This window comes from Panthera onca, chromosome D3 (genome assembly GCF_046562875.1).
Source record: "Panthera onca isolate mPanOnc1 chromosome D3, mPanOnc1 haplotype 2, whole genome shotgun sequence".
NCBI lineage: Eukaryota > Metazoa > Chordata > Mammalia > Carnivora > Felidae > Panthera > Panthera onca.
In genome coordinates this window covers 399,888-426,184 of record NC_138350.1, presented here as the reverse complement: position 1 = coordinate 426,184, position 26,297 = coordinate 399,888, and the positions used below count along the sequence as shown (strand labels likewise).

At 55.6% G+C, this 26,297-nt stretch overlaps 1 protein-coding gene across 5 annotated transcripts in view; it reads right to left on the bottom strand.

Moving 5' to 3' along the window:
- Positions 1–1,210: 1,210 nt before the first annotated feature.
- GOLGA3 (golgin A3) overlaps positions 1,211–26,297 on the bottom strand; it is a 43,969-nt gene continuing 18,882 nt past the window's right edge. For all 5 annotated transcript variants that reach the window (XM_060612016.3, XM_060612018.3, XM_060612020.3 and 2 more), the window contains exons 8-23: positions 24,784–24,986; positions 21,576–21,713; positions 19,423–20,217; positions 18,374–18,451; positions 17,356–17,619; positions 16,195–16,289; positions 15,296–15,512; positions 13,107–13,250; positions 12,310–12,507; positions 11,350–11,466; positions 8,915–9,054; positions 8,238–8,370; positions 7,826–7,948; positions 6,898–7,062; positions 5,915–6,078; positions 1,211–5,000 (exon numbers count right to left, since the gene is read on the bottom strand). In XM_060612016.3, the coding sequence (XP_060467999.2) occupies positions 4,781–5,000; positions 5,915–6,078; positions 6,898–7,062; positions 7,826–7,948; positions 8,238–8,370; positions 8,915–9,054; positions 11,350–11,466; positions 12,310–12,507; positions 13,107–13,250; positions 15,296–15,512; positions 16,195–16,289; positions 17,356–17,619; positions 18,374–18,451; positions 19,423–20,217; positions 21,576–21,713; positions 24,784–24,986 (3,194 nt within the window). In that variant the 3' untranslated portion in view covers positions 1,211–4,780. The remainder of the gene's footprint in view (positions 5,001–5,914; positions 6,079–6,897; positions 7,063–7,825; positions 7,949–8,237; positions 8,371–8,914; positions 9,055–11,349; positions 11,467–12,309; positions 12,508–13,106; positions 13,251–15,295; positions 15,513–16,194; positions 16,290–17,355; positions 17,620–18,373; positions 18,452–19,422; positions 20,218–21,575; positions 21,714–24,783; positions 24,987–26,297) is intronic.

The window sequence follows — 26,297 nt, the reverse complement described above, 5'->3', positions numbered from 1 at the left end:
GGGGAGAGCAACACGGTTTAGTATCTCCCATTGTTTCTAGGAAAAGGCACTGCCGAAGTATACTTTTTACCAGAATCTGCGATGTCTGTTGTCAACTGAGCACATGCATAAAGGCAAGAGGGATTCCAGTAAATGCCTCTGGTTTCACAAGTTGCTGATTGCCGAGAATGCTTTCTCTAGGAAAGGCTTGGAGATTCTTCCAAGAGCTCTTGCATTTGTCCATCAAACTGGACGGTAGCGGCATAACTAATCCTATTTCCCACATAATCTGCATGAGAGATTTCTGAATAACCCGGTGATTCCTGAACACCAGGCTTCCCGTCGGCAGGAAGTCCTGGGTCCCACACTCGGCACCCGGCCCTGCTCACCTGCCACCGCCGAGCCAGGCCCCTCCTCGACACCACTGTACGACCAGAGGACGCAGCGTGCTTAAAAAGTCAGTCCATCGATGCGTCAGTTCGGTGCCTGCAAATGTTTGGCAACTTTATAGGTAAAAGAAAAAAAGTTCAGGGACACAGAACCAGCCCTTTCCTGATTGCCGTAGAGAAAAAGACATGACATCCTCACTACGTCAGGAAGTCAGGGCCACAGAAGCAGGTGGGCAGGAGGCTTCCCCTAAGCTCTGTGTAGCACACATATTACCTGACCCTTGGTTACGGAAGCTGGTCAAGTGGGGTCTGCGAGATGCGTAACTCCCACCGCAAAACCACATTCTGTGATCACCAGTTCACTTCCATTCTGTACACTTTCTCCTGCTGGTCAGTAAAGACTTCCGCGTCTGGCTTACTCTCATCGATCACAATCAGACAGCGAACGGAAGAGGGGAGACTGGAGCCACGACACTGAGATTTAGAGAATTATTTGTGGTCCAGCTGCGGACAGTCATGACAGCAGTGCCCAGTCAGTGCAGGGACAAGCTCGGGGATGTGCCCACGGCCCCGAGGGCAGCCGCCTCCCTCCCTGTCCTCGTGAGGCAGCAGGTGGGTGCGGTGTGGGCTGCGGGGGGCAGGGCGCAGGGAGCATGCTGCTCTGGAGTCAGAAGCGGCACAAGTGAGATCTCACACCACGTGAATCTTTGGCAGGACAGCCAGGACGGCGAGGTGCTCTTTGAAGACGAGTATTTCAACACGGGTTATAAAACACAAGATAAAACTTCCTCCCAAATACGGCTAAATATGTCGATTAAATAAGGCTCCCAATGAAATGTGAAAATCTTTAACAAAAAATAGTTTATTGCACAAAATTTAAGGAATTCCCCAGCACACTTACATTTATAAAAAATCAACATGCTTTTTAAAGTTACAATTCGTTGTGCACGGTGACACCTTTCCCCTGAACAGCCCCAACCTGAGGACATCCTTTCATGAGGAAATTTTTAACAGAAATGAGTAACTTAAAGCCACCAAGTTTTCTAGATCCTCTAAAACGTTACCCTCCAGGATCCTATTATAACCTGAGACCATCACACAACCAGATTTGCCTGGGACGTGTGTCAGTGAACTTGTTCGAATAAGGCTCAGAATGTCTCACATGTCACAGGGGTCCTTGCGGAAGGCTCCAGGACATGTGTCTTTCAGATACACTGGTCCCTTTCACTACTAGAAATCTTTACACAGGACACGTCATTTCTATGTGACAAGTTACTCATGGGAGTAGGAACACCTGTCATGGCTTCGGCAGCATCTACACCAAGAAAAGTCTGTAAACTGAGAAAGAGTTTAGTGAGAATCTTCTTAGCAGGCCTGTCCCATTACTCGGACCCCAGGCCACAGTAAAAGCCAGTTTCACATCCTGTCAGAACTTTGCCTGTTAGACCTTCCAGAAAGTAGAACAAAAGCATATAAATCCATAAGACCCAATGGCATCTATCCCGTGTTCCACAGAAAGATCAGTGGATCAGATAACCACGCCGCAGTAACATTTTTTTTGGAACGTAAGAAAAAAATAAGTGACACGATGAAGTGTCCAAACCAGTGTCCTCTGCAGTGAGGACACGACATACAGTATTCGTGACCCAGGATGAATAATATCCACAAACATAACGTAACAGCAAACCTAGGTTTCTAAGCACTCCAGACTGGACTGTTGTTTTCCAGGAGTAAATTCCAAATTCCCACTTCTGCACAACAGGAGAACGTTTCAAATGATACTCACTGCAGACTCTGGCTCTGGGAGGTAGCAGTCGAGGCCCTCGGAGGCTAAAAACAACAACAAACCCTCAACAGATCAGGAGCAGGTGGCCTCCAAGTCCAGTTTTCTCTCTCAGGTGGCTGGTTAAGGAAGCCTAACAAAAGGCTGGACTGAAAGGCCCCAGATCCGGGGCTGTGGCCACACGGGAAACAGCACGGCGGGTGGGACAGCCAGGGCGTTCGGGAACCGGAGAGGGTGACAACAAAGGCACAGGGTGACGTCAGGAAACCAGGAGGCGCAGCTGCCATCGCCACAGGAGCACGTGTACACACGTACACACACGCAGGCACGAGCACATGCATGCATACACACGCACACACGTATACACACAGGCGCACCCACACGCACACACAGGCGCATACTCACACGCATAGGCACACTCACACGCACACACACAGGCACATACAGGCATGAGCACAGGCATACACATACACAGGCGCACACTCACGCACAGGCACTCACACACGCACAAGCACACACACGCAGGCACGAGCACGTGCACACATGCACACACACAGGCAGGCACGCACACACAATGACAGGCACACGCGCATACCCAGGCACACACTGGCACATGCGCACGCACACACGGACACACACACACACACATACACATGCACATACACACGTAGGCACACCCACGCGCACATGTGCATACCCACACAGGTCCACTCGCACGTGCACATGCACACACAGTGGCGCGCACACACACCCACGTGCACATACACACGTAGGCACAGCCACACGCACGTGCATGTGCGCGTGCAGGCGCACACGCAGGCACACGGCACACAGAGGGTAAGACATGAAGGAAAGGAGGTGAGGAACAGAGACTTGCTCACAACCAGCTGACCCTTTCCTAAGAGAAGACGCGCAGTGACCGTCCCCGGGGGGCCGCCGGCACGCAGCAGTGAGGAAGCAGCCACGGCAGGAGGCTGAGTGTCACGTGCTGGTTTTAAAATTAAAACTGAGGCTAATACACCCCAAATAAATAAGAAGGTAAATTATGATTTTTTTCTTCTCTAATGGTACAAAAACAATTTTGTCAAAAACGGTTTCCAACTCAAGATGAAAAATAGGATATATTTATAATGAAGTCTTCAAGTATTTCTTTAAGATCAACCCTGTACAAGTGATATACGAGCTTCAGAAGTCCCAAGAGTCGCTAGGGAATTTTTTTAAACACTAAACATCTTTGTGGTTAACGCTACTTTATCAGTGAACCTTCTAACAGCATCTCGTGAGAGAACACAAACAGCTTTCAAATACCAAACTGTTTTCTCCTCAAGAGAGACAAAAGTAGTGAGTCGACACAGGCGGATGTGGCCCCATCAGTAACCCCTCCAAGTTCATCTCCAGACCAGCAGATCCGCACCAGAGGCCTCTCTGCTCTAACTCACAACAGTGAGGGTTAGTTTAGATTTCTCAGCCAAGTAGGGGACAAAGTTACAGACGTCAGGGGTCACGGCCAGTCAGTTTCTGCAGCACCTCTGTGTTTCAGGTGGAGAAATGTCCACGAGCAACCTCCCACGCTCAGGGAGCTCCAAATCCAGCTCCTCCCCTACAGGACAGCCGGGGAGGCCACCACCACCGCCTCCCCACGGAGCTGACCTGCCCCTTCTAGAAACCTCAGTGTCTCCAGCGGAGAGGCTGCAGGACCTTCCAAACCTTCTGAAGAGTCCGGCGTGTCCTCTGATGACCACACGGGCTCTGCCGGACATTTTCGTGCAGGCGTGGGGTTGGGGGGGTGGTGGCCTGCGGAAGCCTGGGTTTGGAGCCCTGGCCCTCCTCCCCTCCTCTCCTGGAACCTCTCCCCGAGCATCTCACACGTCAGGCCGGCGCATAGTGACTGGGGTCAGCTAAGGTGAGTGAGGTCGTGCCGGGCCAAGGGTTGGATGGCAGGGGGTGTTGTGCACTTACGACAAGGCCCTCAAAAATAAAGTGAAACTAAAATAAAGACCCTTTTCTGTCTAAGAATATTTGGTTTTAGAACAGTAAATAAAATAATGATTTCTTAAAATATAATTTTCTGACTGACGTCCCTAAACCCTACGTGTGCATTAATTCCTGACAGCACATTTTCAAAAGGCAATCAACAAAAAGACAATTCAGGTCATTCTTAAATAATACAGACATCCTTTTTAAAGATTAGATTGATTTTCAGTATTTATATACACATCCTATGGTGAGACAGCCATTAAAAATAAAATAAAAACCAAAGGTGCAAATAAACTTTCGTTTCTGTAGAGAGGTAAAGCTCTTACTGAATTGGGCAGGAAAGCGAGAAATGGGACCCGGCCACGCAGCACTGCCAGTGCTCAGACAGCAGCATCTACGGTCACTCGTGAGAGATTCCCTTCGGACACATCCAAAACCTTCTTGCTGAGATCTAGGTTATGTTGTTAAGACTTGGTCATTTCGTGGGAAAAGCTAGTTGTGATTTGCAAATGACTATTTCTCTAGTCCTCAGCTCTCGTTCTGTCCTTTTACTCCTTGTAAAGGCAAATGCAAAATTTAAACCTCATCCCTTAGAAAAACAGAGCAAACAGTCAAATAAATAACCTCGACAAAAGAATATTCCTTTGGGCGGTCACACGCACTCGGACTGTGGACGCTCGGCAGCCGCTGTTCCAAGCTCCTCTCTGGAGACCCTGCACTGGCCGAGTTGCTCCGTGTCTCCCCGGGGGTTGGCATGATCTCCCAGGGGAGCCGGGCTGGCAGAGGGGTCCCCCTGAGTCCACGAGGACAGCGACTCGTGCACAGTAACGGTGTGCGCTTCCATCTGGCGCTGAAGGCTGTCCATCTCCTGCCTGGAGAGAGGGGGAGACGGGGGAAGGAAGGCCGGTCAAAGGAGAGCCAGACGAGATGCGGTAACTTTCCCTGGAGACAACTAGCTCTCTCAAACATGGATCCTAAGAAGCCTGACCCGGACAGCAGTCCCCTCAGGTACCGCAGCACCTTCAGGGGGCTGACAGAACCTGTCTGTTTGGGACCAGCAACACTGACAGGGTCACAGGATTTATGGGACTCAGCATTTTTCTCTGCACGTGCAGAGGAGGCCAATAGGCCGTGCAACTCTGCACACGGGGGCTTCTACTCAGGGAGGTGCATAAGTAGCACTGAGGGCCTGCCACATGGCTTCCACTCATAGGGTCAGAAAAGACGGCCCCTGGGGCGCCCGGGTGGCTCGGTCAGTTAAGGGTCTGACTTGGGTTCAGGTGACGATCTCACGGTTCGTGGGTTCGAGCCCCGCGTCAGGCCCTGTGCTGACAGCTCAGAGCCTGGAGTCTGCTTCGGATTCTGTGTCTCCCCCTTCCTCTGCCCCTTTCCCACTTGCACACTCCCTTCCAAAAGTAAATAAACATAAAAAAAAAAAAAAAAAAAAAAAAGGAGTAAACGAAATTTTTTAAAAATTAAAACAGAAGATGTCCCCACACGGCCACACCCTGCAAACACTGGCCTCGGGCTGGCGGGAGCAGAACATCCAGCCGTGGGGTTTCTAAGGGCTCAGGTCCTGGCTCCTCAAGGGCTTCTCAGGGTCACTTAGTTCTAGGCCATCCTCCCCGGATGACAGGGACCGACAGCCCAAGTGACCCCACGTGGCCCAGGCCTGCTCAGCCTCTGCTGGGCATGAGGTCCTGCCAACAGAAAAGATTCTTCCAAATTAAACCTGCAGTCTATCTTTCGAGACCGAGTGACACAGAACACAGAACGCAGCTCGTACTTCAGCTGCTGGAGACAGCTGTTGAGGTTCTTGAGGGGCTCCTTGCTCACGGCAGGCGGGGGCCTCAGCAGCTCCTCCAGCAGGGAGGCCGGGACGGGACAGTCGGGGATCTTCACCGGCGTCACGGGGCCCGAAGAGCCGGCCTCGCCTTTCAGTTCCTTTCTCTGTTTTTGAAAGCACACGGTTAGCGGTGTCACTAAGAGGGGGACCCCACCGCACGTTCCCCCCATCAGTGCCTGGGGTCACAACAGGTCATCCCAGAGGAGCCTCCCGGGAAGGCACGGCCCCTGCTTCCCGGGCAGCAGAGCAGGCAGCCACGGGGTTCAATGAACCTTCTGCCTCACACACGCGACTAAGCACGTGCTGGCTCCCCAGGAGGATGAGAACACCCCTCCTTGCGGGGGGCTTTCCATGAAAGACCACGGCTTTGACTCTGCACATCCCTAAGAAATTAAGTCAATTTTCAACTCATACAATTCCCCTTTCTAGGACTTCAAACTTTTTCACAGACAGGTAAACAATGGTAAATAAACCTGAGTCTGAGTGATTTCTTTGCCCCTGGACAATATTTACGTAGACTGAGCAGAGAAACAAAAGCCAGGCGTGTGGAGAATCTGAGCAGGCTTGCGACGGCAGCTTCAGGGTCCCTGGGTCCCCAAGACCATCCTGGCAGCCGCTGTGTCCCAGCTAGCCTGCCTACCAGGCCCGGGGCTCTTGTTAACAACAGCAAATGATGCCCTCGTATGGTTTATAAAGTATATTACAACAAAATGGTACCTGAACTCACGCTCTTGGAAAAGGCACCAAAGTAAAAGGGTTTGGCCTGTTTCTAAGCACAATACTCCGGCACCGTTTATTTTCACACGGTACCTGCTCCTGGTTGATTACATGTAACTTCACGTCTGAGTAACTACGGTGCGCCCGCCACCGCCCAGCAGACCTGCAGTGGGCCCAGCGAACCGAGGGGCACAGAGCCCGAGTACCGTCTTGGCCGCGCCACGCCGCAGGTCCAGCCTGAGCTGCTGGTTTTGCTGGAGCAGAGTCTTCATGTTGTTCTTCAGCTCGGACACTTTAGCTTGCAGCATAAATTTATCTTTCTGGGTCAGGGACAGATCTTCTCGCACCGTCTCCAACTCAGCTTTGATATTCTAAGGAAAGGGAAGTCGGAGGTTTTTAAAAGCTAAAAAAGCTTCAACACGCCGCTGAGATCTTAAGTTTGTACATCACAATTCTAAGGGGCTAGAAACGTAACGCTGATTTTTACGTGATGAGGTACGTGGTGTGGCGAGCATGCTTCCTCCTCAGGGTCTAGGTCGAGCAGTGTCCCGTCACATTCACGTTCTCAGCGTTTTTATCCAAATTTCAGAGCCTCTGCCAAGGAGCCAGCAACACTCTCGTGCCTGCTATCTACACTGGACCCCGAGTCGCCTGTTTAAACTCCGAGGTCAGCTACTAGAATAAGCCTCACCGTTACTAAAGAAGAATATAAATCAGGCCTAATGTTACTCAAGCCCTCCGCTCACAAGCAGGAATCCCGGCAAGAGCTACGTTCCTGATCCCTGCTGTGTCGAGACTGTACACGGATCTCTTTGTGGAGAAGTCTGTCAGAGTGAACGTTTCACACGCTTCGCCTCATTGACTGTGCTTTGCCAGATCCCGTTCCGGGAACACGTCACACAGCTCACCCAGGCCGTACGTAGCGCTGGGGTTTGGCCTCCTTGGGCCGTGTGGGCTTCTCTCCAACATAAGCGATGCCTGCAAAACGGCTTGGTGGAAGCGCTGAGTTCGCCGATAACGCGTGCGCTTAGCGCGCTGCCTGCCACGGTACCTGGGACTAGTGCTATGATCATCAACTGCCTCGTGAAGTGCTGGCTCTGACCTTCTGCCCCAGGACCTTGACACAGCAGATACCTGCAGTAAGTGCTGTATTCCATCCAGTTCCTTTTTACTCTGCTGTTCAGTCAAGTCCAGCTGCTGCTTCAAGGACTGGATTTCTCTTTCTTTCTGATCCACCTCCCATTTGAGGTTTTCCATCTAGAGGAGGGAAAAAGTCACATGACCAAGAGAATTTTACAGTGGCTTTCTTGCACTATAAAACCGCTCTAACCACATCTGTGTGTTAATGTCATACTTATAAACAACAAATATCCTTTCCAAGCACACAGGGAACGAAGGAATGAGCGCGTGAACCGTCCGTCAACAGAGTCTAGCTTCTTCGGCCCCGCCCCTGGCTCCATCGGCCCCGCCCCCTGGCCCCATCGGCCCCGCCCCCTGGCTCCATCGGCCCCGCCCCCTGGAGACGCAAAGCCTCCCGGAAGGTCACCTCTTGGTTTCCCGCAGGCTGTCTGTTCAGCTGCTCGTCCAGCTGCTTCTGCAGGAGCTGGAGCTGGGTCCGGGCCTCCTCCAGCTCCGCCTGGAACAGTCCTATTTCCTGGGAGTGTTTCCCCTCTTGGATCCTGGCAGAAAAAAAACAAGGAAGAACGAAATTACAGCATGCTTACCCCGCCACAAAATGTTGTCAGTCGAACGTTTTCCATCATGACAACAGAAACTCGCACGCTGCTCGCCCCGCCGGGGGCTGCTCTGGGAGCTCAGCCGCGCTCTGCCCTGACTAATCCTCACAAAGCCCCTGGGGAGGACACTCTGTGCGCCCACGTGACAGATTGTGGTGGCAGAAAAGCGCTCGACACGGATCTCCGCGTGTGCTCTTCTGGAGGCTGCATCGGGCCCGGGTGGTGGGACGGCCCTCGGATGTGTGCCCCACACACAGGGAGGGCTCTCTGTCCTCGGTGGAGGACCGGCAGGCACACGGTGGGCACAGCCACGTCAGCACTGACATCTCAAAGTGGCTCTGCAGGCTTCAGACAGGAATCTGGTATGTTCTTCTTAGATGGGCCTCCCGTGCCCGAGACGTGCCGGAACACGGGTGACCTTCACGTGCTGAGCGCACGAATGGGGTGTGTGTGGCGGTGGCCCAGCCCGCTGCCGCGCGGCACTCACTGAAGACCTTCGGCCTCGGCCTGCAGCTTCTGCACCAGGTGCTCCTTGGCCTGAAGCTCCTTCTTCACCTCACTCAGCTCCAAGGTGGCGGCCTTGAAGTGGCGGCGGTTATGTCCTGCCTCCGCCTTGGCTGCAGCAACCTAACCAGAACAACATCAGCATTACCAAGGGCGAGAACCACACAGAATGTGGCCACGTGGCGTCCGCGAGGACTACCGGACTACCGCCAGCCCCACCCGCTCCCGCTTCTTCCAAAGCTTCTCAAGGTCCCAAAGGACTGAAGCACTGTGACACACGCGCCTGGTGTGCAGCGTGCGGCCGCCAGTTTCTGCCGGGTGACAAACACGTTCCAGGCTGTCTTCATCTAAACAGTTTCTGCGGTTTTGTTTTAATTTTATTTATTTATTTTGAGAGAGAGAGTACGAGTGAGGGAGGGGCGGAGGCAGAGAGAGAGAGAGAGAGAGAGAGAAAGAGAGAGAGAGAATCCCAAGCAGGCTCCATGCTGTCAGCATGGAACCCAACGTGGGGCTTGAGCCCATGAACCGTGAGATCGTGACCTGAGCCGAAATCAAGAGTTGGACGCTCAACCGACGGAGCACCCAGGCACCCTTTGATCTAAGTGGTTTTGACAGTCCTCTTCAAGCATATCTCCAGATTTCTTGTTAAATTCAGTCACAGTTCATGTTTTCTGGGAGGAATACATTTTTCCACCAGACAAGCAACTCCAGTAGAGCCACTAATCGCTACGCATTCATGACACAGTAGCCTTTTCTCGGTAAACAATGAGCCTCCCAAGGTTTCTGAGAGCAGCAAATTCTAAGAATGTAAGAAAATCTCCCATTTTCCTTCTAATGACTTAGTTTTCTGGTCTAATTGTACTAGCAGCACTTCATTTTTTAAAAGTTTAATAAAAATACTTAACAATATATGACAGTTGAACATACAAAATCTAACTCACATAAATAAGTAAAAAAAACTCCAGTAGAAAATGTCAACAGTGGCTCATCACTAGGAGCACATTCAAGATGATCTCTGCTTCAATCTTTAAGACCTCTTTTTTTTTTTTTTTTAACTTTTTGCTAGCATGTACTGTTCATACAATCAGGACAATTCCACTAAATGCATTTAGAGAAATAATTGACAATCAATCACAGTTAAGCCAATGTCGCGTATCCATGACTTTCCCTAGCACTTTTATTCACAAGTTTCCTAGTTTCAACTTCATTAAAAGGAGAATAAAATTAGTAAGTGAGCAAAATATGGAAACCGGGGGCAGGAAAGTAGGGAGGACGGCTGCCTCCATTCACCTTCATGCAAGGGACAAAGACCGACTGCAGGAGAGGCTGATGGGGTCATGGTAATACAGTCCTAACAGACCTTAAAGCTGTCCTATTTAAAAGAATATTTTACTGTCTCACCCGAAAAAATGAAGAACTACTTATTTCTATCTCTATTATATCACCACGGAGAGATTTTTAAAGGACGCGGCAAAACCCAGGTCACACGCACCCTCGCACCCATGTGCGCACGGCAAACACGTTCTGTGCCAGGCACGGGGCCCGTGAGGGTAAATGAGCCACGGCCCTGAAGCCATCAAGCTTACGTTCTTTTTTTTTCTTTTTTCAAGAATTTATAATCTTTTTTGAGAGAGAGAGCGTGTGTGCGTGTGAGCAAAGGAGGGGCAGAGACAGAGGGAGAGAGAGAACCCCAAGCAGGCTCCGCGCTGACAGTGTAGAGCCCGCCTGCGGCTCCATCTCGTGAACCGTGAGATCACGACCTGAGCTGCAATCAAGAGTCAGACGCTTAACCAACCGGGCCCCGCCAGGCATCCCTGACACTTACGTTCTCATGAGGAATAACAGACCGGCACCTGGTGGGGAGCACGGGGGACTGAGGTTGACTCTAGCTCACAGGGGTGGGAGGGGCAGGCCCTCTGCAGGAAGACTGCCCTGACGCACTGGTGGGCACCTCAGCATGGAGACGAGCAGCCAGGAAATGGCAAAGGGTCTACGCAACCACCTTCCTCAATTGCGCTCTGAACACTAACGGAGCCATACGCTGTTCTGCAGTTTGCTTTTTTTAACCCAACAGTACACGTGGGACACTTTCCCCCAGCAAATACCCTCTGTGGGGCTCTGTGTGCGCGTCTCAGGCCCGTACGGCTGCCTCTGGGTTAATCCAAGGCTACTCTTCCGTGGATGGCCATCAGGGCTCCCCCCGGCCGCTCACTGTCACCAATGCTCTGATGATGCTTTGCTCTCAGAACACATCAAAGACACTTGTAAAATCAAAGACACTTGTACAAAGACACTTGTAAATTCCTGACAGGGAACTGAGGTGTCAAGGGTTCACATGCTCAGTTTTTAGACACTGAAAAACCGCATTCCAATCGGCTCTGAGGTGACAATTTGGAACCGGTGGGAAGCTTCACACACCTGTTCCTTGAGGCTGTGCACTTTGGCCTTCTCCTGCTCCAGCGCGGCTTCTAAGGCGTGGACGAGCTGCTTCGTCTGGCGGTCCTCCTCCTCCTTCCGCTGCAAGACCGCCTGTACCTACAGCACATTGCCGATGCGGCACGTGAGAAGGGACTCAAACTTCAGAGGCCAGCGGAGCCCCAGGAGGAAGCAGGGCCACTGTGTCAGGGCCACGCGGGGAACCTGGCAGCATGGTGACACGCAGCGTCACGATGCGCTGCCAGCAAGTGCACAAGGCGGCAGAGTCGGGAGAATTCCGTCTCTGGAGAACGTGAAACCTGAGACCGCAGCAAAACCGTGCAGCCGCACTCGAGCACGCAGCGAGGAACCCAAAGCGTGCCTGTGAGTCAGGGGCTATAAACGCAAATACCGTCACCGTGAGGCAACCGGGTATGGCAGGGGTGGGAACCAGTGCCGAATAAAAGTCGACAAGCTCTCTGATCGCTGGGTACTTTGAGGCGGGAGCTGGACCGGGCTGCTGACGGCCCCGTGGGGATGGCACCGGAGCGCCAGGCCTTCTCGCCAGTCTCAGAGAGGCTGCAGAGCCAGAGGGGCTGAGAACAGAGTCTGGAGAGGGAGCCCCCCCCGCCCCACCCAGGGTTCAAGTCCCATCTGTGACTCACAGAGGGAAGGACCCCTCATGACCGGCGGGACCCCTCGAGCAGGGAAGCTAACGGACTGGTCACAGCATTCACACCTCAGTGGGGGGGGGGGGGGGCGTCAGGAGCCCCCAGCTCTGCCCCACACCCCAGAGCCGCGAGGCGGGTTTCTGACTCCACCAGACCACCTCCCCCGTTTCCGCATCTCTGCGGTGGGGCAGCGTTCTGCTTCAGGGGCTGGGACGCATGCGTGAGGCCACGCCGGACACAGAGCTCCCTGCCCTGCGGCAAGGCCCTGCCTCCGACAGAGGAGTCTGAGCACCTGGAGGTTCAGCTGGACCAGGTCGGCCTCCCTCTTGGCTAACGCGGTTTCTAAGATGCTGTTGTGTTCCCGCAGGGCCGCGTTGGACTGCCCCAGGCCCGTAAGCTTCCCTCTTTCGTGCTCCAACTCAAGGGCCAACTTCTTATTCGACTCCTCCAGGCGCTTTATCTTCCTCCTGAAGCCTCTGGACTCTTGCAGCTGAAACAGACGGAAGGCGCGGGGAAGTCACCTAATCACACGTTCTGGCTGATGAGCTAGGTTCCTGTACACCAGAAACCGAGTGCCCGGCGCTAGACAGCCACCCCCGGCCACAAAGAACCGCGGCCAGCCCAGCTTTCTCCTGGGAGCCCGGGACGCTATGGAGAGCCCTTGGTGACATCACCAACTGCCACGTGCAGCATCACCCAAAGCCACGCCGTCTCTGGGCCAGAGAGTCACGGGAAGTTCTTTACCAGAATAGATCTTCTCGTTACCTGCAACCTGAGCATTCAGACTGGGGACATTTTAGCCTTCGTGGTCTAACAACCCCTATGCTGGAGGGGTGCCTGAGAGAATGCTGGGCGACCACGCCTGTGGGGAGTCCAAGCAGTAAGGTGTGTGTGTGTGTGTGTGTGTGTGTGTGTGTGTGTGTGTGTCCGTCCAGGACCCAGACAAACGGGCCGATGGCACACAGAAGCATGGTGTGGATGTGAGCCGCGGGCCGGCTCCTGCCTCTGTAAGGCACCTCTCTGCCTGCAGCAGAGCTGCATGGGGGCAGCAGGGCCTGCCCGGCTGTGTGAGGATGAAACCTGGCCTACCTCATCCTCCAGCTCCAGCACCTTCTCCCGGTACTCCTCCAACTCCTGGCTGGTCAGTGAGATGATCTCCTGGAGCTCCTTCTCCAGCATCGTCTTGCTGTGGCCGACGGCCTGCAGCTCTGCCTCCAGAGCCTGGATTCTCTCCTAACAGCCAGGACAGGAAGGTGGATTTGCTCACGGGTTTCAACGTGGCGTGTGACAGGCGCCCCCCCTCACTCCCCGCAGGAGAGGGACCTACGACCTGTGGCAGGGTAGCTGCACCAGGCAGAACGGAACTACCACCCGGTGCACTGCACACACTCGCCCTCGTCTCCACACGTGATGTGTGTTTCTTAGCCGTTATACTGAAGGACGGTCTACTGTCCATCTCGCTCCGGCCTCACTGTACCGATAATCCACAGTGAGTAACCTGCCGAAGGTCCCGTCTGACAAGTATAAACACGGACGCTGCGCGTGGGGGACGGCAGGCTCCACGTGGCACTTTACGGCCTGCCCCTGACACGTGTAAGCCCCAAAATTAAAAATCAGGCAGCGAAAGATTTTCAACTTAAAGGAAAGCTGCAACTTAATACATCTCCCCCTCCCGTTTTAGAAAGTAAACAGGTAAAAGCAGCATGTGATATTCTCGGTTTGGTAAGAAAACAGCGTGCTGTGACACAGTGTCTTCCTGCTCAAATTCTTCAGTGGGGAGGAGACCATAACAAACTTCATTTAAGAAGAAACAATCCCTAAAAGGATGTTGGATAGGAACAAACAGAGGCACGTCAACTAGTCAGGTAAAACTTCACACTGGCCGAAGCTGGCAGGGTGTGTGACACCCAAGACCGCGTCGGACTCACAGACACGGGGGACGCTCGGGGAACTCTGACAGCCTGCATCACAGGAATAAAAATGCCCCCCAAGGGGCGCCTACGTGGCTCAGTCGGTTAGGCATCTGACTTCAGCTCAGGTCGTGATCTCACACTCTGTGAGTTCAAGCCCCGCGTCGGGCTCTGTGCTGACAGCTCAGAGCCTGGAGCCTGTTTCAGATTCTGTGTCTCCCTCTCTCTGACCCTTCCCTGTTCATGCTCTGTCTCTCCCTGTCTCAAAAATAAATAAACGTTAAAAAAAAAAAATTAAAAAAAAAAAAAAATGCCCCGCAAGCCCAGAGCCCCTGCCCTGCTGGCCCCATCCTCTGTCCTCCTCCAGGACAACCTCCATCCATTTACCCTAAAAAACCATCCGGAGCAAAAGGCTTTTGCCTTCCTTCCAGCAGGAAGAGCAGGCAGGTGCCCCTCTCCAGGGTCCCTCTTCTCCTGTCAGCAGAGCCACTCAGTCGCCCGCAACCCGGACACCGGGGGCCGCCCCCTCGCTAGCCCCTGGCCTGCGCCGTCGACACACGGGCTCTCCCTCCCAAGGGAGCAACGTGCTTCAGTGGCCCCTCCTTCTGGCTGTTCCGCAACCTTCGTCTGGACCTGTCATCTCTCAGCTACTGCAGGAGTCCACGCGGTCTCCCTGCTACAGCCTCGCCTGACCCCAGATGTCCTCGACCACCGCCCGTCAATGCCCACCACAGAAGAGTGAGATCTCACCCTGCCCGAGTCGCCGGTCAGCCCTCCATCCCATGCCAGCCCCAGCTCAGAGCCAACGCCTGCCCACCTGCACACACCCACACCCCTGCAGCAGGACCCCTGCCCGACCCACTGCACCCCTTAGATGCACAGCACAGATCTTCCTGCACGCCCTGCACAGGAACATTCCCCTGCAGAGATGCACCCCCATCTACTCTAATGCCTCCTGTTTACTCAAGACCAGTTCAAATATTACATCCTTCAAGAAGCTTCTCTGGACTCTCCAAATACGCCCCGACCCCCCTACACTGGCACTCAGGCTGCTCACAGCACTTTACCCGCCCAGGAAATTCCTCCACAGACGCTGAAGGGGTGCGGGAAAGGACAGGGGTGGGGAGACCGAGGGCCCGCACTGAGGGAGCAGGCAACGGCGTGCTCCTCGAAGGACCGCCGGGGGCTGATCTGTGCAGTCACGCTGCTGGCATGCGACACTTCACAGAAATGCCGCCTACACGCTAGCTCCGCCCCGTCTCTCCAGACTCTTTCTCAAGGTGTTCCAAGCAAACGTTTGTTAAGACATCAAGTCCCCAGAACCGAGTGCACGACCGGCTGACTGGCGGGAGCGGACGGGTTACCCACTTGCAGAGTGAGGTCGCTGCCGCCGCCAGAGCCCTGGGCTCTCAGCTGGCTCAGCTCCGCCTCTGCCGACTCCTTGGCCGCGAGGGCCTCCTGCAGGCGGCGGCTCAGGATGCCCACAGCGCTCTCATAAGCCTTGTGCTTGGTCTTCATCTCCTTCTGGGCGCTGCTCAGGTCTGAGCCCAGCCGCTTCATCCTCTGCTTCTGTTCCATGATGGCCCTAGGGCGTGACGGGCGCACAGAGAAGGCAATCTGAACTCCCTTCCCACCAGTCCTGAGTCCTCCGAAGGACAGGCTCTCGCATCCCCCCCCCCCCGCCCCCGGCCCCACCCCAGCCCGGCCCCAGCTGGCTGCTGCACCTGCCAGGCCCGATCCCGTAGCGGGGGCCTGTGTTGGCTGCCCCCACAGAGACCAGCACAGCGCTCACGTCTGCCCTGCTCCCCTCCTGGAGGGGGTGCTCTTGTGAGGGCAGAGAACACTTCTGTCCTCCCAAACAAACTCTTCTCAGATAGCAGTAAACATCTTAACAAACCTGCTTACAAGCAACCTCCAAGGGCCGAAGGCAGAGCAGGGCAGGACACGGGATATGCCACAGGGTTACAGGCCCCTGAAGGCTACCCGGCGTGCGTATACACGGCAAGAGGGATACACGCAAACGTTGGCCCTGCCTGGGGACCCGGCAGGGGGAAAGGCGTTGCCACACGCCGCTGGCATGTAACAGACACACAAGGGGAGCGCGTGTTAACCGTGAAACTATGCAGCCACGGAACTGTGGTGCGATCTGCTCTCCAGCGGTAACTTTGGAGTCTGACTTCCTTGGCTGCCTGTGAGTAGGCCCCAGCAGAGCTCAAAGCCGCTCACGCCCACCCCTCCCGCCCGCACATGCCTCAAAGTCCACTCACTTGGTGGCTTCTTGCTGGAGCTCCTCAATTTGCTTCTTGAGCACCTCGTTGGCCTCCGTAAGAGCTACGATCTGCTCTTTATCAAACTGCAAAGACTTCAGAAGAAGAGAGGAAAAGACAAAGTGAGGAGACCAAACCTTCCCTGGGCGGCCTGACTCTCGGGACCAGCCTCCTTGAGGGCAAATGGTGCCGTTTCAGGGCCACCCTCAAGGACAAGGGCCCTGACGAGGACCCTGACAGACAGGCTTGCCCTTCGTATAAATGACTTCTTTAGAAAGGTCCAGGGTTCTGGAGGGAGTGCCTGGGAAGGACCGAAGGCTGGGGTGGAACCCCCTGGGATGCAGCCCTCACCCACAGTCCCCAAGGACCACTGCTGCCCGAGCCCCCCAGGCTCCTCTAGGCCCCCCAGCACCCGCAGGACTGAACTACAGACAGATGATGGCCTCCAGCCCCGCGCTGCCTCCCACCTCACTGGCTGCCCTTCCTCATTTCTTTCTGTACGGTGAGAACCGCCTCCCGGGACAGGCTGGGTTCCCCACAGCCCCGAGCACCTCAAGGAACACGTGACCTGGGTGCTGCAGGTGTTACCCCCCAGGTCCCCGGCTCCTGGTAGCTCCTCTCGTGCCCCCTTCTCCCATCTGCACCTCCCAGGCCCAGCCTGCAGCCTCACCCAATCTGCCCACCTGGGTCCCACCTGGCCATCCAGTGGGACCTGGGAGACATCCCACAGGACGGAGCCCTTGGTCTCCCCCGGCTGTTCTGTCACCCTCTCATCTCCGGAAACACTCATCCGCAGGACAGGAGTCTGGACCGGGGTCCTTTTGCCTCCACACTCACCTCCCGCAGACCACAGGGCCCCTCACATGTCGCCAGCCCCCTCCCCCGAAAGCCTAGAGCTCACAGAGCTGCTGTGGCGTCACCAGCCAGCCCAGCGCCTCCTCCCACATCGTGTCCCCCACACAGGGCTCCCGGCTTCCTGCCCGCCTCAGACTCTCCCTCAGCTCTCCCAATGCCAGTTCCCAGAGGCCGGGCCTCGCCCGTCCCTTCTTCTGTCCATCTATCCCTCCAGGACAGGGGCTCCAGGCGGGACTGGTTCCAGGCCGTCCTGCCCTCTACCCGGACACAACACACCCCTGGGCACATCTGGCTGAATTTCCGGACCTGTAAGTGCGTCTCCATCTCGTCGCGCTCCCTCTGCACCGCCTGCAGATGCCCCTCGAGGTCGGCCATCTGCTGACGGACGTGGGACGCTTCCTTCTGCAGGCGCACATGCTCCACGTCCACGGACTTCTTCTCCCCTTGAACTTTAATTAACTCTTGCCTCAGCTCCTTCAGCTCTGAGTCCAGCCTCTTCTTCGTGGCCTTGAGCTCACCAATGAGCTGGTCCTTGGAGGTGGCATCCCGCCGGTAGGCCTCCACCATCACCTGCCCGATGAGACAGAAGCTGCAGCCGGGACAGGGCAGGGTCTTGGGGCTCACGCGGCTTCAACCAAAGTGCTCACCACTCGTCCACAGCATAACGCCTCTTGGACCACAGAGAACACATCCCACCAAGTCCAGGACACCACCAACTGAGGCACAGCATCAGGTCACGCGCCTAAACACATCTGGGTGATGTGCACAGCAGGTGTCGCCCGGCGGCTTCACCTTCCTCGGGCCCCAGGCTCCTGACGGGCCCTCCCCCCACCTGCATCTCGGCACAACATCCGGCACCACTTCTAACTGTCCCTCGGGTCACCCTTCCCCAAACCCTTGGTGTCGGCCACGCTTCGCACTCATCCTCCGACAGCCTCCATCAGCTTTGTGGACACAGAACGTGCGTCCCCACCCTCTGCGCGAACCAGGGCTCCCTTCGGCGCCACGTCGGGGCGGAACTTTCTCACAGACACGTTAACAGAAGAGTCCGTCTGTGCTGCAGCAAAGCACACGCCCTCCGACGTGACGGCAGAGTGGGATCGTGTCACAGATGCTGACCCCACTCTGAAGCCACATCCCGACCTGAGACATTAAAATACAAGAGGTGAGGCCGTCGTTTGGAATCAGTGTCTTTAAACAGCATGGCAGAGGCCTAGGTGTCGCCTTCTTCTTGACCGGTCTTGTTCTATGCAAGTGATTGAACCACACGGGGACCTTTCTCCACACTTACTGCACATGAAGAAAACCGACAACACGTTTTTACCTTTTGTTGAAGAAACTGCTCCTTGACTTTCTGCGTCTGCTTTCTCAGAGTGGCAGCTTCCTGCTGCAGGTGCCCCACCTACAAAGGACACGCGTGCCCACACGTTACACTGTGGGAGCTCCGTCCCCCGCGCTGGCTTGACCCTGGGTCCGTGTGTCAGGAGACCCACCTCCAAGGCTGGAGAGACAGCCTCCTGGGGGACGGGGAGGCCAGCCACCAACCCACCTCCCTGTTTTCAGGACAGTGTCTCTGTCCACAGGGTTGCCACCAGAGACCCCACAACAATACAGGCAAAGCTCAAATGGGACGCGGAGTGCCTCCGGGGTCCGCTGGCGTCCCTCTTACTGAGCCAACAGTAAAACCACATTCAGACCCACCCAGAAGGTCCCTGACAAGTGACTGGCCCAGGGTAGTGTTCGCAGGGGAAACACGGACTCTTTTCACTCTACTTCCCAGAGGAAAACCTACACCAGTTTCCTCGCGCCGGACGCTCGGGGGTGATGGTCTGAAGGCAAACCGTTCCCGGCCACTAACTATCGCTGTACACCCCGCAGTCCTCCTGTTCCGTGTGTGAACGTCTGCCTGGGTCGGGTCACGTCGCAACGTCACGCTGTCAGCACAATGGCCCCCAAAGCGGCGAGCCGGCTCGTGTCCACACGCGCCCCTCTGTCTCCCGCCCTCGCCCACTGACACACGACCGTCCCACCACGTGTCCAGCAGGCCCCACCGCAGGCATACAGCAGGGAAGATCCAAACGTTCTACATAACTTTTCCCGCGTCTGAGCTCTACGTCATCTGCAGACAGACGCTGGGGTTTCTCGGTAGCTTACTGTCCACACCCCACACGTGACTCGCTTTCCCAGCCCCGGGCGTCTACGCTGCCCGCAGTCAACGGGATGGGAAGCACGTGACCTGCAGGCGTGGGTCCCTCCCCGGCAAGCGCTCTCCCGCGTTTCCACAACCAGGAGATCAAAGACGGGACGGGACAACTGCCCTGGCTCTCACACGTGTGGCCTCCGCTCCCAACGAAACGACAGCGAGCGCGGTACCTGGCTGGACTTGACGGCCAACTCCTGTCTCAGCTGCTCCAGAACCTGCGACGTCTCCTCGGCGCCCTCTGCCAGGCGCTGCGCTCCCCTGTCCAGCCCCTCCCCGCCGCTCCGGGCCGCCTGCAGGGCCACCTCTAAGACAATCTTCTCGTTCTGCAGGGAGCGGATCGCGTCGTCCCTGGAGGCGGCCTCCTCCTGCAGCTCCTCCAGCCGGGCCTGCAGCTCGTCGTGGCGCACCTGCACGTCACCCAGGGCGCGCTCCCGGGCCTGCAGCGCCTCCTGCGCACAGGTGAGCTGCTTCAGCAGGTCGAGGTGCTCCTGCCGCAGGGCCTCAAGCTGCTGGTCTCGCTGCTGCAGCGCCAACTTCACCTGGAAGACAGGAACCAGGGTCGGCGTCCTGCCCCCGGAAGGAGAACGCCACCCGGCCCCCTCCCCCCCCGCCGCCCAGCGCACGGACACGAAGTGCTGGCACGTGCGGGGGACACCCGGCCGGCACGGCGACGGCGGCCGCTCTGATGTGACGTCACGACGAGTCCGAAGGACACAGCACACAGACAGGCACCGCGAGGACAGCCGCACGAGGACGGCCGTGTGTGGCACCGGGGCGTCCCCACGAGGCCACGGAGGGCTTGCCTGCTCCAGCTGCTGCTCGAGGGACGCGGCCGCGGCCGCCACCTTCTGCAGCTGCTCCTTCTCGCCCTCGAACTCCTCCAGCCTCCGCTGCAGATCCTCCTCCACCATCGTCTTGGCCTCTTGGATCTGCGCAAAGGCAGCCTCCTGGTCCAACATGTCGGCCTGAGCACAGGAAACCGTGCTGTTTAAAGAGCAGGAAGACCCGCCACCCTGGGGAGAGGCCCTTGTCTGTCACCATCACGTCCCCAACCCGCAGGCAGAGGAGCCCGGGGCCAGAGGGGCCAAAGGCCGGTGACCTCCGGCCGTCCAGTCCACTCTGCTGACCCTTGGGACCGGCTGAGGGAGAAGCCAGCAGGCAACCCAGGTTTAAGAAATGGGACGAACCGGGGTGCCCGGCTGACTCTTGACCCCAGGGTTGTGCGTTTGAGCCCTGGGTTGGGTGTTGAGATGACTTAAAGCTTTTAAAAAAAAAAAAAAAGAAAAAGAAAAAGAAACGGGATAGAGTGCTGAACGACACCCCCATGGCTGCCTCTGCCGTGAAGACAGGCTGCAAGGTGTCCCTGCTTTGGGGATGTGCCACTGGGAACACTGTCACTGAGCTGGTAAAACCAGACCGAGGCTGGGGGACAAGTACGGATGGAGTTCTTTACAATTTGCTCACGCAGATGAGATCCAACGCCTACGTGTGTTTCCCGAGGAAAAATGTCAGCTTCTAACTTAAATGTTTCCAGGTCTTTGGCACCAGGCCCCTGCCATGACGCGATTCTCTTCTGTCACCCGCCTCACCCGTGAGGACACGGGGGCACGTGCGGAGAAGCAGGAGAGGGGCGAGCGCCAGTCACGGGACACTGACTTTCCACATCCTCAGCACAGAAGCGCCAGGCCACACGCTGCCCAGACCTTGTGCACCTTCCTTCCTTCTTCCCAACAAGCCTACTGAGCAGGTGTCACCGTCCTCATCTCATAAATCAAGGGAACAAGGCTCAGAGAGGGTAAGGAATGGTACAGGGTCTCACAGCTAAGGAGAACAGGCCAGAGCTACTGCCCCCACTGCCCGGGAAACAATCTGCAGGTGCAACTGGCCACATCCTAAGTCGCTCGTGTGCTTGCTGGGGGGCCAACAGAAACACAAGCTGAGTGCTCAGAGACAGGAAATGCTTACCACTGCGAGGCTGTCAGAGACACGGCATCTCAGAGACACACGCACTACCCTCCTCCTGCCCACCTGCTAGCCAGCACCTTCCCAACCGCGGGGCCGAGTGCAGGGCTCCAGGCCCACACAGTTAGTGGAAGATAAGTCACCGCCGGCAACTCAGATCAGACAGACGGATGAGTTTCCAGTGACGTGAGGAACAGAACTGCCGAACCCTGAATCGCTGTCACTTGTCCAAAAGGTTAGTTTAATAGACATCTGAATGGATAGAGTATTACTGTTTACGCACACCCATCTGTAAGTTTTCTCAACCTTGACGAGTGTCGCAGCGTGAAAAGAGCAAGCCCCAGAGCTGCCTGGCCCTCACCTCGATGCCCTGGAGCTGGATGGCAATGCGCTCCTTCTCCTTGATGGATCTGTGCTGGGTTTCCGTCAGCTGGTGGGACAGGGACACGTTCTCAAGTTTCAGGTGCTCCAGGAGGCCTGCCTGGGTCATCTGTCCAACCTTCAGAGAAAAATTCCACAAGGTAGAAAGTGGCTAGATTCCAGACACAAGCACAGCCCGGCCCACCCCAGAGGCCATGAAAGTGAGGGTCCTATCCAGTGACAACCGCAGGGGAAACTGTTCCCCAGGACCCTAGTACACAGGGCTCACTGCCCACCCTCCTGTCACCCATCCTGACACTGGGGCTGTCTGTGTATGCCGAAGAGGGGCAGGCTGGCAGCCCGGAGGCCAGTGGTCAATACCCCCAAGGCTACATACGCACTTTGTAGCAAAACCTACACAGAAGTTCCTGCTGAAGGGATTATCTGAGGACCCTCAAGGTGAGGGCTCTCACCTGGATGGCAGGGACAGCAGCGGCTGGAATTTGCCCCAAAAATGACCTGTCCAACTATGACCGGCCACATCTCACGCCTTGGCCTCTCAGTGCCTAACTGTCCGAGATACTCACCAGGCTGACCCTGGCCATTCCCAGGAAGCAATCCAGCCTGGGGTCAGACCCTGGCTGTCACAGACTATTAGACCTCCTTTGACCCACCACCTCTTCCAGAGAAGGTGCCCAGCTTTACAGCACAGCGTGCCAGCCCCAAGAGGGGGCTCGGTAAAGAGAAGCCAGGGGACACGGCTCTGTGACCGGACCTTCGAGCACATTACTTCCAGATACAAGGTGAACACTCGTTGACACTGTGAGATGCCACATGTGACCACAAGTTGTGAATTTTGGGGTCTCAATGGAAGCTACCCAGAACAGGAGAAGGTACCATTTGCTGGGACTGTGTTTTGTTTTGTTTTGTAAGTTTCCTTATTTCAAGGCATCCCTACACCACACGTGGGGCTCAATACGTAACTCCAAAATCAACAGTCACATGCTCTTCCAGCCGAGCTGGTCGGGTGCCCCTGCTGGGACTTGTGTTTTAAGGCAATGAAAGAATAAAAGCCACTCTGCTCTGTGCTGCCTCCTGAATGTGCCTGGCAATACTTCCGTGTTACCAGGGAAAGAGGGAGAAAACGTCCTCACCCAATCAGGAAGGCGGATCCTGGAATCTGGAGGTGCCTAAGAAAGTCAGGTACAGCTGACTCTCCTCCCCGGAGCCCCTCCTCCACTCTGCCCTCCAACTTCATTTCTGACTCGGGGCAAGACACACAAATGTAGCTTCCTTAACTGTTTCGTGTCTCATGTAAAGGCACCATCACTGCAAGCTTGCGTTAACGTGCATGGTGATTTATTTCCAAGTATGTTGGAAGTAGAACAAATATGTACCTGCGGGGTCCTTTACCTTGAAACACACGTAACAAATTTAAGAACATTTCTAATTCATATATTTGTAGACTGTAGATTTTTTTTTTTTTTTAATTTTTTTTTTTTCAACGTTTTTTATTTATTTTTGGGAGAGAGACAGAGCATGAACGGGGGAGGGGCAGAGAGAGAGAGGGAGACACAGAATCGGAAGCAGGCTCCAGGCTCCGAGCCATCAGCCCAGAGCCTGACGCGGGGCTCGAACTCACGGACCGTGAGATCGTGACCTGGCTGAAGTCGGACGCTTAACCGACTGCGCCACCCAGGCGCCCCTGTAGATTTTTTTTTTTAATGTTTATTCCTTTTTGAAGGAGAGAGACAGAGTGTGAGTTGGGGGGGGGGGGGCAGCGGGCAGAGAGAGAGGGAGACACAGAATCCAAAGCAGGCTCCAGACTCCAAGCTGTCAGCACAAAGCCCAACGTGGGGCTCGAACCCATAAACCACGAGATCATGACCTAAGCCGAAGTTGGACGTTCAAATGACTGAGCCACCCAGGTGGCCCCCTGTAGATTTTTTTATTTACTCATTTTGAGAAGGAGAGAGAGTGTGCAAGTTGGAGAGGGGCAGACAGAAAGAGAGAGAGAGAGAGAGAGAGAGAGAGAGAAAGAATCCGAAGCAGGCTCTGCATGGTCAGGTCAGCGTGGAGCCTGATGCAGGGCTCAAACTCAAAGACCATGACATCATGACCAGAGCTGAAGTTGTACGCTCAATCGCTGAGCCACCCAGGTGCCCCTAGATTTTGTTTTTTATGTTTATTTATTTATTTTGAGATAGCGAAGCAGGGGAGGGGCAGAGAGAGAGGAAGACACAGAATCCAAAGCAGGCTCCAGGCTCCGAGCTGTCAGCACAGAGCCTGACGCGGGGCTCAAACTCACGGACTGTGAGATCATGACCTGAGCCAAAGTCGGACGCTCAACCAACTGAACCACCCCAGCGCTCCTAGGTTTTATGTTTTAAAAGAGCATTTAGTGGAGTTAGTATTTTATATCTTCCAGCTGAGAATTAAAGTTTTAGTTAGTCTATAATATTTCATCCGAACAAAGAAAACCAAAGGGAGAGAGAGCAAAACCCGTGTCTGCATTCAAGAAGAAGACAGAGGCTGACCAAAGCACCACTCAGCACCCTCCTAATCAACCTAATTAGTCCAAGGTCCCAAGACTTGGAGCAAAGTGCCTTTCAGCCACTTGCCTGTCATCCTGACCGCCTCTGGAGCACAATGAGCCCAGAGCAAGGGGCCTTGAGGGAAAGTGCAGAGACCAGCATTCCTCTGCAGCCTGGACAGACACCTGCCCTCCCCACCCCCCAGAATCCGAGGCTGACACGCCTGCACCCCAACAAAACGGAGGGCAGTGGGAGAGCTCACGCCGCGAAGACCTGGTGGTCAAGAAGCTGGAGCAGAGACCAGCTCCAACCGGGAAGGGGATGCACACTGTGCCCCTTGTGTGTCAGAAACCACGTCCCAGGAGGGCAGCGACCAGGGCCCAGAGCTGGTGCCAGAGTCCCCAGACCCGGGCAGACGTGGGTCTGAGAGCTGGGTTCAAACCACGACAGGCGCCCCCCAGGGGGGGCTCGTCACAGAACGAAAAATGATGCGGCAGAAGCCGTAAGACCCCTTGTGTCAGAAGGTCACGGACGGCGGCTGCTCCGCAGGCTGGAGAAGAAGCTAAATGAGCGGCGAGCAGACTTTCCCTAAAGGCAACCGTGAGACCTGAAAACAGAAGGACTTAATTTAGGGAAAAGGCCAGGGTCCCACACGAGACACGTCCGGGGCCGTACCTGGATGTGGGCCATCTCGCCCTGCAGTCGGACCCGGGCCTCCTGCGCCAGGGCGAGCTGCTGCTGGTACCACTGCCGCACGTGCTGCAGAGATGCGATCTCGGCCTGGGACGCCTTCAACTTGCTGCTCAGCGTGGTCCGCTCCAGCTGCACCTGCTGTAGCTGGCTCTGCAGGCCCGTCATCTGCTGTCGCAGGTCGTGCACTGAAGACAAGCACAGCAGCTCAGGGCACCCACTCCTCAGGAGCCCGCAGCTCCGCACCGACGCCCCACGCAGACTCGGTGTCTCCCCGCGGACGCCCCACACCGTGTCCGTCTCTCCACACGGACGCCCCACGCAGACTCGGTGTCTCCCCGCGGACGCCCCACACAGACTCGGTGTCTCCACGTGGACGCCCCACACCGTGTCCGTCTCTCCACGCGGACGCCCCACGCAGACTCAGTGTCTCTGCAGAGGTCACACTGCAGGTGTGGATGCTGAACCGTGGCTCCCGGAGAAATACGGGAGTGAACGGATCAATATACAACCTTGTCTCGTGAGCTTGTGTACAAAGGCATTTTACTTAATCTGTACTTTTGGCCCATCAATACCGAACTCACAGCCAACGGCACCGTAATTCACGCCCGAAGGAAGCTCACCGAACGCACGGAACTTCCTCCGTGAGACACGTCACAGACGTCTCACACTTAAGAGCACAAGATAGTGCTTGGACTTCACTTTAAATACAAAACCTCCCTACAAAGCACAAAGACGCAGAGGCTCTGACACTAGACCGGACAAGGGCACCCGCTCACACAGGAGAGCAGAGCACCGCCTCACCCCCTCAGCGGGAAGCGTGAATGTCAAGCGGCACCAGCCGTGCTCAGCGCTGCACCTGCCTGCGACGGACTGTCCTGCTCCAGGGTTACCGACAAATCTGAGTGTGCCCGTGAACGCGTAACTACAGACCTGTGGGTACCGAGGGCCAACCGCGTGCCCGCAAAGCCACTGCGGGCGCCCAGGCGGCACCTGGTATCGTGCTAATTGCACCAAAACCTGGCTCACTGACGTGGTCAACTCTTGCCACTGATGAGGGCAGAGCGGGAGGAAAGGGGGCAGGAAGTCACGGATGACCTAAATCACAGTGCAAACCAAAGTGGCCAAATATTAAGAAAAACACCTACCATTCTAAAGACAGTTCCCAAAAATTAAAAAACAGACAAGAAACCATCTCAGTTTAAGAGGATCCACGACCTCTTGTCTGAAATTCTTGGGGCCTGATGTGTTTCAGAGTTCAGACCGCCAGCACCTGAGAAAGGCGACCCCAGCGAGAACCACAGGAGACACGCCGTCAGCTCCACGAGGGCGTCCACACCGCACTGCGGCCCCGTGTGAGTGCGGTCGGTGCCGCTGCCCGACGGGCTTTGGTCATCAGGCCTCGCAACCCAGACTTAACGATTATCTTGGTGCTCAGCACTTCCCGGATTTTATAATTTTCTTAAGGGACTGCGTATCAGGAAATGCCCGAAGACTGA